This window comes from Epinephelus fuscoguttatus, linkage group LG1, assembly GCF_011397635.1.
Source record: "Epinephelus fuscoguttatus linkage group LG1, E.fuscoguttatus.final_Chr_v1".
In the NCBI taxonomy this organism is placed as follows: domain Eukaryota; kingdom Metazoa; phylum Chordata; class Actinopteri; order Perciformes; family Serranidae; genus Epinephelus; species Epinephelus fuscoguttatus.
In genome coordinates, this window is record NC_064752.1 from 30,466,710 (window position 1) to 30,480,234 (window position 13,525).

General features: G+C 41.0%; 1 protein-coding gene across 1 annotated transcript; it reads right to left on the reverse strand.

Moving 5' to 3' along the window:
• Positions 1-1,456: 1,456 nt before the first annotated feature.
• Positions 1,457-6,718, reverse strand: LOC125891093 (protein transport protein Sec61 subunit alpha-like 1). Its single transcript, XM_049580061.1, has 12 exons — positions 6,586-6,718; positions 5,669-5,736; positions 5,504-5,569; positions 5,333-5,411; positions 4,965-5,096; positions 4,677-4,786; positions 4,057-4,210; positions 3,788-3,948; positions 3,469-3,666; positions 2,806-2,997; positions 2,642-2,718; positions 1,457-2,537 (listed from the first exon to the last, which is right to left on the reverse strand). Exons 1-12 carry the CDS (start codon positions 6,590-6,592, stop codon positions 2,351-2,353), a joined length of 1,431 nt encoding a protein of 476 aa, XP_049436018.1. The 5' UTR covers positions 6,593-6,718; the 3' UTR covers positions 1,457-2,350.
• Between the last annotated feature and the right edge of the window lie 6,807 nt (positions 6,719-13,525).

Here is a 13,525-nt window from a genome sequence, read left to right on the forward strand (position 1 = left end):
AACATGTCTTAAGGACACAAGTAGATAGGAATCAAAACACAATGTCAAGTTTGTTGAAAAAAAAATTGTTTTTTTAATATTGGGCTTTATAAATAAAATTGATTGATTGAATTGATTGACAAGAAGAGACTACAACTGGATTTCCCGACTTTTATATCAGGCAGCACATCTGGGAATCACAAAAAGTGATGACACACAGACAAACACTTTCCTTGTGTACAGAGACAGAGGACAAACACTGTGTTTCTTAAATACAGAAATCAGTAAATAAATATTAAAATAAATAAGCAGAAGAAAATGACTACAAGACATTTATAGATATTCTTAGATTATTTTTTATAAAAGTAAAATCAAAAGTTAGTGAATCATTTTAAATAATCTGAATTTGCAAATAAATGTAACAATAATCTGCCATTTTTATTTTGACTTATCAAGTTTCCTTCTGTTTTCAGCTCTGTTGCAGTCACATCACCTTGTGAGTCATGATAAAGCCCTTGAAATGATCTCTGTACCTCTCTCGACCAAAGCAATCAGAGGACAGTTTTTTTGTTTTTGTCTGCTCCATCCCTGAGGAGGTGATTAATTTCTACCTCACTGGTGCGCATGACAAACTACAGATAATAACCAAGCTCACACGTCCTACAGTCTCAGAGCTACAAGGCCCCAGCTAGCAGATGGAAAAGTTAACTTGGGGACAAAATGGTTAACGACAAAGCAAGTTGAGGGAAAAAAAATCATTAAAAAAACTATTCTTACTGATCACCCTAGTAAATATCCGTCAGTGCACTGCCTCTTAACTTATGTTTGGTGACATTCAATCTGCAGATTATAGGATATATAGAAATATTTAATAGTCATAGTCAGTCAGGTGACTGGACTTCTGATTGGTCATGAAGTGATTTCTATTCTATCCTTGTTTCATTGTCACAATAAAGCTCTATTACGCAACATCTAATGTAATGAGAGAAGACTGCTGATAGTGATGTGCTGGCACATACAGTTACAACAGCAAAATCTCCCCTTGTATTTTACTCTTTACTATGGGATGTAAGCTCATTTTAAACCTCACACAGTGACCTCTAGTGGAAGGTAAGTCATTAAAAGCACACAAACTGAATTAAACTACAATCAAGTTATAGATCAAAGCTTGATGGACATAAACTTGTCTCAACTCTAGAGGCTATTATCAAACTGACAGCCTTAGGAAGTTCATAACTATGTCAAAGCTTGTTGCTGGAAGTTCGTCTTATTGCCCTTTAGCAGAGGGAGGTGGACAAAAACATATTTTCAGCCCTGTCCTTTTGTGCCAAATCCAGCTGTAACTTTTTAATAATGTGCCCTAAGACCACTGTTATGCCATGTTGTTATTCTTTATAATTTGACCCACAAATAGTATCCTGTAGTGGTCACAGAACATGCAAGGACACAAGTAGACAATAGGAATCAAAACACAATGTCAAGTTTGTTGGAAAAAAAAATCCTGTTTTTTTTAATAACACAATTATGTCTGTTACATAAAGTAAAAACCAAAATGAAACCCCCTTTCGTCCCTATCAAACCCACCCTCATCCCGACCATCTCGGCAGTATTTTGTGCAGCGATTCAGTCTGGGAATAAAAGAGCATGATGACACACAGACAAACACTTTCCTTTGAGGACCCAGAGACAGAGGACAAACACTGTGCCCTACATAAGACCAGAGTGAATATAAACATAGTCCATCATTTAAAATATCAAAATAAGGGTAAATAAAAACCACCAACAGCTTCTCTGAGATTACCAGAAACCTTATCAGGAGTACAAGCATTTTTTATTCATACTTTTTACATCCTTACCATAGGGCCCCCAGAAACCTCAAGCGTGATTGCTACCTGTGATGAACATGACATGGCTTTCTTTCGGCTCCCCCAAAATGTCCAGGCAGTGCTTCCAGCTCAAAATAAGCACTAACACATTGTCGCTGTCTTAGTGTTCCTTGAACATGCTGCAATGAACAATGCCTGAGGTAAGTCAGAGACAGCACCCCACACGTGTGTGCTTTTAGGCATTCTTCAGCTGATGAGACAGTCAGTGGGGATTTAGGCAGCCTGCAGAGAGATGGGTAATAGCTATTGGAGTAGAAGGACTGATGACACACAATACTATGCTCAGCGCTGGGAGTAACCGAAACAGTTTTCTCAGCATTGTCATGCTAGAGAGGTAATGGTGGAAAACACAGGCGGTGGAGAAAATTACCTATCCCAGCTGCAAAATGTAGTGATTGTGCGAATTGCAAAAAAAATGCAAAATAAAAAACATGATAAGGGGATGAATGCTTTGTGTCTGATGTGTGTCAGAAGGTTGGTATTTTCTAGAAGAGCAGCGCTCCCATGCTGCCGACTTCACTCTGCTCCTTTACAAAGATTTCAAAGTACTGGTAGATGATGGTCACAGCCAAGAGAATTCCTGTACCCGAACCAATGGCACCCAGGAAGTCAGCCATGACAGACAGCCCTCCTATGCAGAGGCCACCGAAGGCAGCAGCTGTGGGGATGTACCTGTGAATCGTAAATCCATTATTAATACATAAAAATTCTGAAGAACAACTTTCCATATGCTGCAAATAACAAACATGAATCCTGTTTGCAAGTTTGCTTTGTACCTGTTAAGCTCATGCACCATAGAGGTCTCCCTATGTCCCCTCATTACCATCTGTTGCTCCTTCAGCTGCTTCGCCACCTGACACATGAAGTGATATGCGTGGGTTAATTTTACGTGGGACTGACACAAAGCAAGTGGCAAATGCTTGCATAAACACAGACTTACATCTTTGGCAGAGGATCCTGAAACCTCAATCCAGGTCTTGGAGAAGAAGGCGCAGGAGCCAAGCATGAAGACAATGTAGATAACAGCATGAACCGGGTCGTCCAGGACAGAACCAAACGACTCTGGAGGTGATAGGTAGTAGCAGAGACCGCCCACTGGGTAGGCCCGAGCTGGTCCACCAGTCGAGGTGTCCTAAAAAGAAAAAGATTTTGTAAGTCAGATGCTGCATTTCTTTGACTAACTAAGGCCCCATCTACATGTGCACAGATATGTTTGAAAACAGAGAGTGGAAAGAAAATGTTCACATGTCCAGGACATCACTTGTATCTTTGAGTGAGATTCCTCATCCTTAAATTGAAGGGGAATAAACAGTGTCGACATCTTCACTAGGTGTTTTAAAAAACGTTAGCCTGTATACTTAACAATCAGTGCGACAAGTAGAGACTGTGGAAGACAGCTATCATTGGCAAGTGTTTGAAGTCATTTTTGTGTTCAAAAATATCTGTATATGTGTAGACAGGGCCTAATACACAAGAGATGGCACCTGACTGTACCCTCTTCAGGCAAATCAAGATTCCTTGATACAGTGTTCTGATCTCTAAACATGTTCCAAGGACTGACACTTGATGTGCTGGAGGCCAAACATCCATTATATATACTTACAGACCAGGTTCCCAGGAGGTTGACGAGGAAGTTTCCACTGAAACGCGTTGAGAGCATCTGAGATATTACGTAGAGATTGGAGACCAGGGCAGACTGCAGGATGATGGGGATGTTGGACGTGTAGAACAGTTTGATGGGGTAGGTGTTGTACTGACCACGGTAGCGTGCTGACTTGATGGGCAGGTCCACCCTGAAGCCCTGGTGATGTAACAACGTGTGGCAATCAGTAAGCAGATATTTGTTTCAAAACATGTCGTCCTTCAGTGCAATAAAAGCATGTAAGACACTAGAATGTCTTAAGTTGCTGTTGCAAGCTCACCTGGAAGTATATTACCACTGCAAACACGAAGACGGTGGCGATGAGGTTCATGAGGTTAGGCAGGTTTTGTCTGTAGAAGGCCTCTCTCAGGGCACGCACCTTGTCTGTGCGGGTGGCCAGGAGATGAAAGAGAGCAATGATGGCTCCCTCAAACTCAGTACCTGGGTAAACAACGGGAGTCACAGGGTTAGCCATTACAATACACATAAAGATTTATTTCCTTTTTCATCACTCAGCTTTAAAAATGTACACGTCCCCAGTGCCCATACCTCTGCCTGTGTTGACAGTGGTGGGGCTGAATGCCTTCCACACGATTGTCTCACAGATGTTAGTTGCAATGAAGAGAGAGATACCCGAGCCCAGACCATAGCCCTTCTGGAGCAGCTCATCCAGCAGCAAGACAATAAGACCTGCAACGAAGAGCTGAAGAAATGGACAGGAGGTTTGTAAAGATCCGATTCAAGCAGACCAAAAGCTGTTTGAAATAGCTGTGCACAACAAACACTAATGACAGTCCAAATGAACCTGTCAGCATTTGAATTTTCTGATTTTTGCCTATCTCACGAAGGGAGATGATTAGAACCTCATCTTTATTGTCTGCTTGCCACAAGAAAATAATGTCTAACATGGTTTACATTCATTCTCTAAGTGCTTCACACATTTAAACCAGGCTGACAGACTGCTATAAAGGATGTGAGTTAAATATTTTGACTGACAAATGTTATTTTAGCAGGAGATTGTTTTTTCTATTGTTAATAAAATCCTGAATGAAAGAAAGAAGAAACTATTTCAGACAGAGAGCCTACACCTTGGAAATATACTGTCTCTGCTTCTACATCCACATTTCCACATATCATGCTGGACAGCAGCACAGAGAGTTGTTATTAACCTGGATGATGATGAGCAAGCATATCCCAGCACCCATCTCTGAAGGGTCTCCATACATGCCAGTCATAACATATACAATGGCCTGTCCAATGGTGATGATCATTCCAAACACTGCAGAGAGACAGAGAAAAATGATTTGCAATTGGCAGGCTTGCAGGGACAGCTACTACTGATGTTACTGAACAGTGTATTGTGTCTGCTATCTTCAAAGCAAATAAACAACCTTCATGTTTTCAAAAGGTACTTGACAGGCTCTAAAGATAGCATATGCGGCAAGTAGTAGACCTACATTTCTGAGCTCCGTTGAAGAGGGCTCTGTCCTTGGGAGTGTCTCCCACCTCAATGATCTTGGCACCAGCCAGCAGCTGCATAATAAGGCCTGAGGTGACAATGGGTGAGATACCCAGCTCCATCAGAGTACCTGGAGGTGAACAGCATTAGTGTCACTTTAAGTCTCAGTTAGTACAACAAAAGCAGCAGCATCAGAAACAAAGCACACAGGCCTACATCTGTTGACCTTTGACTCATCACATCTGATAACAAGATTATGTCAGGTCTGATAACAACACTGAAATTAGATTATTTCTACTTGTTGGAGCTGCACAAGACACAAAGAACCATATGATTAACCCTGTTTAACAAATACAACTCAAGCACCTCTGTTGGAAGCCAAGATTACTCTCATCCAGTAGAAGGGATCTGCTGAATCTGAAGACATGATGCCGAAGAGAGGAATCTGAATCAAGAAAAAAAAGATATAAAACACTGTCACAAACCACTATCACCACTAAATAAACAGCAGGTTGGTTGACATCAACAGATACTAACCTGGCAGCACACCAGAAAGATGAATAGCGTGATGGCGGTCCATAGTACTTTTTCCCTGAACTGAATCTGTGAGGATTAAAAAAATGAGCAGAAGTTAGTCATATCCACTCATACATGCACAGTGCTGACATAATGCAACTGATGTTAAAAATGACCTGAACGTACCTTTCTTTCTGGTTTCTGAATTTCTGGCAAGACCGCACAGAACGGCTTGATGACCTCCAAAAATTTAACTGCAGACAGACATTATCAAGTTAAAACACATAAGAGACATTGCATTGACACCACACTTATTTGAGTCATCTTGAGTTGATGCAGATCTTCTTAAACAAGGTTACTGTAGATGCTACGTCAGCACTACCAACAGGCTAAACAGCTGCCAGCGGTCAACTGGCCAATGCAGCAACAAGCTGTATTACCTCAGCAATATCTATGCAGAGACAAAAAATAAATAAATAAGCTTGAGCAAGGTTGACAGTAACTTGTATCTGGTGTGTAACGCTGGTCATTTAGCAGCGCCTGGCTACTGAGTGTTTCCTCTTATGGCTGATCAGCTGTGTCAATCACTGAAATTGACTTTGACAGCAGGCGATTTAACACATGCCACTGAATTATCCTCTGATACTCCACTAGTCAATTTGACATTGCAAACCTTTCAACATGCTCATTTAAAAAAGGAGAAGAAGCCAGTATCAGCTTGTCTTTACAGTAAACTACCCTGGTTACACAGCACAGACAGCTAGCATGATGCTAACTAGCTACAATCACAAAACGAGTGTGCAGTGAATCACAAAAAGAGGAAGCACCGATTTAAAAGACGAAGGCAAGATGTCAAAAACTGGCTCCGACTGTCAGCTAAATGCTACTACACCCCAGCGAGACATAATTTAATTAAAATAAAAGCTAGCTCCAGTTGTAAGCTAGCTACAACTTGCCACCTAGCGTTAACCTATCCAAGGTTAGCCAATTAGCTTGCCGACGAACGCTTTATATCCGCTATTGTTTAAGATAAAAAAAAAAAAAGACAGCAGGTATATTCCACCACCCTGAACACGTGTATACAAGTGAAGAATGTCACGTACTCCCCATGGTGTCCTTAGGCCGACTCCTGCCGTGTTACTGGTACCAGTTTGAGTGCTCAGCGGAGTCAGTGTGGCTCCATCCAGCCGCTCCGTAAGAAAAGAGAGAGCAGTAGAGACACGTCACCAGACAAGCCGCTAACACACGTCACTACTCTGAGACACACAGAGCCGTCACCCTGCTACTGCAGCCAGGCCCTGCACCGTCCTGACCATGAGGACACCTTGTTTAAACAAATAAATAAACACAGTCAACCTGGAAAACGCACGATTTTAATCTTTAACACTTATAATGCAGCCTCCTGAAACAAAGAGCTCTCCCATCCTGCAGAGGACGCCCTACTGCAGACGGATCAGTGTAAACACCCCTCCACACTGGAGCAAGAGCCCTTGAAAGACCTGTGAGCCTTGGATGCACCGATACAGCATGAATTAGTTGGGTACTGCACCAGGCCAGGAAAGGATGAAGACAAGAGAAAACTGAGTGCTGAAAAACTAACGGAAGACAGCTGCTACTTAACTGTCATAAAGTAACCACCAGTGGCCAGTCAATCTTCAATCTCATCATGCATGTGTTATAAGTTATTACGTAGGGTACTGCTCTATAGGGGGTTGAAATGAGCTCTCCAAGTGGGTGTGGACACAACAGACTTTTTTAAACAATCTTTTATATTGAGATTTTAAACATTAAACATGAACAGTAACACTTCAACAAAGGAAATAAGCATAATATGGGCAAGAAAAAATAAAGTAAAATAAAAGAAAATAAGTAATTTAAATAATAAAAAAAATAATAATAATAAAAGTGCATAAATTAAAAAAAGAAAAAGTAACACAGAATTGTAATCACAGCAGTGCATAATATGCAAAAGCTTCAAATTATTAAAAATCTTATATGTCTATGTAAGGGCTCCACAACACAACCGAAAATTAATTACTTTTTCTTTTGTATTATTTATTTATTTATTTATTTATTTATCTATCTATCTAATCTCAGTTTTGTATAGTCATGCTGCTACACAATCAGGGCGACAAAATCTATTGTTTGTCCATATGCAGGTCACCTGCTAGAATAGATGAAAAGCAGAGATGTAACTGATGAGTATGGTATGATTATTCAAAACAAACAAACACACCAAACAAACAAAATCTCCTCCACAACTGCAAATATGCAGTGGTGGAATGTAACCAGGCTGAGTCAAGTATTGTAATATTATATACTATACTTATATAATAAGTATTTAAAAACAGTTTTGAAGAGGTACTGCCAATATGTTTGTGTATTTCCACTTTGCCTCTTTCGACTTCTTTTTAAAGACATCTAATATATAATATGTCCACTTTTAAGATGATAGGATCTCCACTATTTTGTGCAGTTTTAAAGTTATCAGCTTACCGATTTAAAATATAATGCATTTGTACTAGCCTACCAATAAAAACATTTGTGAAGGAGGGCTGGGTAGTATGGAGAAAATCAAGTATCACAATGTTTTTGACCAAATACCTCAGTATCAGTAATGCAGCAGTATTGCAGGGCTTACTATTTGTGCTTTCACAAAATATTTATACAATGAGATTTTAGATAAATAATCATCACTTATGTGTATGTAATGATGAAGTGTTAAACAACAGAACAGCTAAATGGTAACTGGTAAATTCAGAAAATTACATTGTTGTAATCCAGCTTTAAAACAGGAAAACACAACACTTATGATATTATGATTTATAGACAAGTCTGGTATCACAATACTGATAAAATATTGCTATATTGCCAAGCCCTAGCCTGAGGCACTCTCAGTAATTTCTCATATTATCGTTTCTCTTGAGATGTTCTCACCACTAGAGCTCAGTGTTGTTCCAGTGGTGATATTTAGCCATGCGAGTCATTGTGTGTGTGTGTGTGTGTGTGTGTGTGTGTGTGTGTGTGTGTGTCCTTGTTGGTGTTGGTGTGAATACACAATGTTAAGTGGAAATCTATCAGATGCAGAGAAACAAAAGAAAAATAAATGACTTTGAATGATGTAGATCTAGGGAAGAAATGCTGTGTGTGTGTGTGTGTGTGTGTTTTCCACTGAGCCATAATAATCAAACAGCACGATGTTGACTGGAGCTTTCAGCCATCTGTACATCTGATCAGTCTAAACTCTCTTCTGGACCTACTATCATCTATTACTTGATTTGTTTTTCAGCAGAAACACACACACACACACACACACACACACACACACACACACACACAGAGGTGAGGATGACACAAACTCCCTCCAGTCTCTGCTTTTATATTCAGAATCTACTGTACAATTATTCCTGTCAGTCATGGAAAGACTTCAGCTTTGATATGTTAAACAGAAGTTATTATTAGCTGGTGGGAATCTATTTTTGAATGCCTCACACTTATGTTGTAATGAAGACAGAGCTGTCCAGATATCACCACTTAATCTGCAGCGCTTTAATGATCTGAAAAAGATAATACACATTGTGCAATCAGCCCCTCAGCGCCAGATGATGCAGATAGTCTGTTGCAAGGCACAAAAAAATAAGTTGTACAGAAAAAAATCCATGGAAACATGAATACTTATCCAATGTTTTGATGACTTATGTTTCCTAGACGTTGCGGCTGTTCCCGTGGAGGACATTGTGTCTGTCTGCAACATTCAATTGTGTAATAGATGAAACCCTGAGCCACTGAGATAGACCCAGGACCACACTATTTATATTCTGAATTTGCATAGAGACAAACAAAAGCAAGAGGACATGTTGTGCCTCAGGTTCAGGTGCTTAAAGACAGAACTAACCTGGATTACTCTGTTCCTATGCAGGAACATTTATATCCTTCAAATTAAATGTAAAATGATTTCTATGGAGCTTTATCCCTATCTTTATTTAAGAGAGTGGTCTATCAGTTTGAGAGCATTATTTATTGATTTCACGTTCAAAAACCCTGCCCTCGCACTCAAATAGCCTCTGCTTGCACTTGGATCTACTCTGTTTCTGCTCAAACTGTGTGCTCGCACTCAGATACCATGTTGCACGTACTCAGATACCATTTGCTTGCACAGATTTCCTGCTCAAGCTTCGGCTTTTCTCCTGGTGCTCAAACTGTTTCTGTGCACTTGGGGAATTCCTGCTCTCAGGTTTCTGCCCTGCTCTTGGATTTTTTTGTGTAACAACCCTGTCAAAATCCCCCAACTAATAGAATGCAAGATTTACTGTTGACCAATGAAATGATCCCTGCCTCCTTATGGGCGCACTCGCCTTAGTTTTAGAGCGTCCCGGCCAGGCGGGTACTCTTTAACCGGGTTCATCCACTCCCACCCTCTTCCCCTGTCAGGAGTTATTTTTCAACAGTCACCGGCTCACTATTATCCCTTACATATATATATATATATACAGTACAGGCCAGAAGTTTGGACACACCTTCTCATTCAATGCGTTTTCTTTATTTTCATGACTATTTACATTGTAGATTCTCACTGAAGGCATCAAAACGATGAATGAACACATGTGGAGTTATGTACTTAACAAAAAAAGGTGAATTAACTGAAAACATGTTTTATATTCTAGTTTCTTCAAAATAGCCACCCTTTGCTCTGATTACTGCTTTGCACACTCTTGGCATTCTCTCCATGAGCTTCAAGAGGTAGTCACCTGAAATGGTTTTCCAACAGTCTTGAAGGAGTTCCCAGAGGTGTTTAGCACTTGTTGGCCCCTTTGCCTTCACTCTGCGGTCCAGCTCACCCCAAACCATCTCGATTGGGTTCAGGTCCGGTGACTGTGGAGGCCAGGTCATCTGCTGCAGCACTCCATCACTCTCCTTCTTGGTCAAATAGCCCTTACACAGCCTGGAGGTGTGTTTGGGGTCATTGTCCTGTTGAAAAATAAATGATCGTCCAACTAAACGCAAACCGGATGGGATGGCCTGTCGCGCAGGATGCTGTGGTAGCCATGCTGGTTCAGTGTGCCTTCAATTTTGAATAAATCCCCAACAGTGTCACCAGCAAAACACCCCCACACCATCACACCTCCTCCTCCATGCTTCACAGTGGGAACCAGGCATGTGGAATCCATCCATTCACCTTTTCTGCGTCTCACAAAGACACGGCGGTTGGAACCAAAGATCTCAAATTTGGACTCATCAGAGCAAAGCACAGATTTCCACTGGTCTAATGTCCATTCCTTGTGTTTCTTGGCCCAAACAAATCTCTTCTGCTTGTTGCCTCTCCTTAGCAGTGGTTTCCTAGCAGCTATTTGACCATGAAGGCCTGATTCGCGCAGTCTCCTCTTAACAGTTGTTCTAGAGATGGGTCTGCTGCTAGAACTCTGTGTGGCATTCATCTGGTCTCTGATCTGAGCTGCTGTTAACTTGCGATTTCTGAGGCTGGTGACTCGGATGAACTTATCCTCAGAAGCAGAGGTGACTCTTGGTCTTCCTTTCCTGGGTCGGTCCTCATGTGTGCCAGTTTCATTGTAGCGCTTGATGGTTTTTGCGACTCCACTTGGGGACACATTTAAAGTTTTTGCAATTTTCCGGACTGACTGACCTTCATTTCTTAAAGTAATGATGGCCACTCGTTTTCTTTAGTTAGCTGATTGGTTCTTGCCATAATATGAATTTTAACAGTTGTCCAATAGGGCTGTCGGCTGTGTATTAACCTGACTTCTGCACAACACAACTGATGGTCCCAACCCCATTGATAAAGCAAGAAATTCCACTAATTAACCCTGATAAGGCACACCTGTGAAGTGGAAACCATTTCAGGTGACTACCTCTTGAAGCTCATCGAGAGAATGCCAAGAGTGTGCAAAGCAGTAATCAGAGCAAAGGGTGGCTATTTTGAAGAAACTAGAATATAAAACATGTTTTCAGTTATTTCACCTTTTTTTGTTAAGTACATAACTCCACATGTGTTCATTCATCGTTTTGATGCCTTCAGTGAGAATCTACAATGTAAATAGTCATGAAAATAAAGAAAACGCATTGAATGAGAAGGTGTGTCCAAACTTTTGGCCTGTACTGTATATATATATATATACATACATATATTTAATTAAGCAATATCTCACGAGAGGGAGTGATACTGCATATCGTCACGGCTGTGATTCAGTCATGGGCACTGTGGCACGAGGCCGCAGGCCAAGTGTCGAAGACAATTACAGCCATGTGACGATATACAGTACAACGTCACGACCTCTCATGCGATATTGCTTTTATACAACAGTTCAACAACAGCTTAAACAGCAATGCTGAGTAAGGAAATGTTAACAAAACGTGATGAAATAAATGATTTAAGTATGTTATGTACATGTAGCTCTGCGAAAAAAAGTTCCCCCAGTCTGTTGCCAGGCAATGCAGCACACACGCCAGGAACTCACAAGCTACTTTGTATTTACATTGATCTGCAGCTGTGTAACTTCGTCCAGTTCGGCTGATGAAACATTGGCAAACCTGGATGTTGGCACGGCCAGATTCAAACACACCTGGAGTCCTGGCTTTCCTTTTCCTCATTCTCTCCTGACGACCACTCATAATTTAATTCAAATGTAATTTTGGGTAAAATATCCATCTTCTTGGTGTAACGCTAGTGTCAGTTTGCGTCAATGTAGCGAGTGTGACAGTTGGTTAATTAACAGTTGTATTTATATTTGTAACACCTGTGAGCGGAGTGATTTTACTCTTACAAGTCCCAGTGATGTTATACTGTATATCATCACTCACCCCAGATAACACATCTGGCCGATGTCGGCCCGATGTATCAAGTTTAGATCATTAACACATAGCAGGGAGAACGTTTGCTCACTGCCAAGACGTCGCTGAGACGTCGGCCTTTAATCGAAAATGACCACCACGCCACGTTCAAACGTATTCATATGCTTCGTTAACTACAACCATTATTCATTTAGATTGGACTTTTCAAACTACAAATATTTCACCATTCAATGTGAGAAATCAATGCTAACATTCAAAACTAGCTTGACTGTTACCCTATTTTGTGTAAGTGTGCACAGTGAAGAGACAAAAGTCAATTTGACAAACTTTATTTTCAAATTTCCACAAACAATATCTAATGGCCAGTCCGCTTCTCCTGGCAGCCTGTAAGAGACAGAAAAGACATGGCACATAATTTAAAAAAAAAAAAAAAATCCCAACTTCATTCTTGCATTTATTTATTTTTTTGTTAGCATTTCAGCTGTATTTTAGCCAGATTGAAGGCTTTGGGTCCGTCACTCTGCTTAATTTATTGTTGAAACGGTTAAATAACGGGATCCAGTGTTAACTCCATTAACTGTTAACAGCAGCTCAACAATCAGTCCTTCATCTCGGAAAAACAGTGGTTTCAAAACTGCGCTATTACCTGTAGCCACCGGGTCAGTTTGCTTTGCAGAGGAGGAGACCTCGACTGATAAATTGCCCATAAAATCACACTAACAACATACCGAAGGCATCCTTAAACTTCACTATTTCACCTCTGTGGTCCTCTCCGTTCCTCTTACCCACACTTGAGCACCCGTCCAGGCCGCGAAGGTCAGGCCCGGGCGGGACCATAGATGAGTGGATCCCAAGTCTCGAGCCCTGCCCGGGACCACGGGTGGCAGCTCCGGGCACTTCCACTTTAACCCAAAACGAGTGCTCACGATAACCAGATGAGCAGATAACGTCAGCTAGAGAAAATAAAATGAAAACACCACAGTTGTAGCCTGGTAGCTAGCATAAGCTAAACTAGCTATCTGCTAACGAAAGATAACGTTAGCTGGTGGGGACATGTGCTATATAGGCTACACCCAGTTGTGCCTCACCACTCACCAGGTTCCTCTTTTAATGGTCACAGCATAAACAACAAAGCTATTAGTTAGTTAGTTAGCTTAACGTTACCTGAAACCAACTGTGATGAGATACTGTGTCCCGCGAGCTCAGTTCCAAACAAACACCGCTGAGATGAAATTC

Bases quoted from the DNA above. Each gene is read 5' to 3' on its own strand.
- LOC125891093 (XM_049580061.1), bottom strand. The intron at 5,570-5,668 runs GTACGTTCAGGT...TAATCCTCACAG, and splicing joins TTCAGAAACCAGAAAGAAAG to ATTCAGTTCAGGGAAAAAGT. The intron at 4,211-4,676 runs GTTAATAACAAC...CCATTTCTTCAG, and splicing joins GCTTGCTCATCATCATCCAG to CTCTTCGTTGCAGGTCTTAT.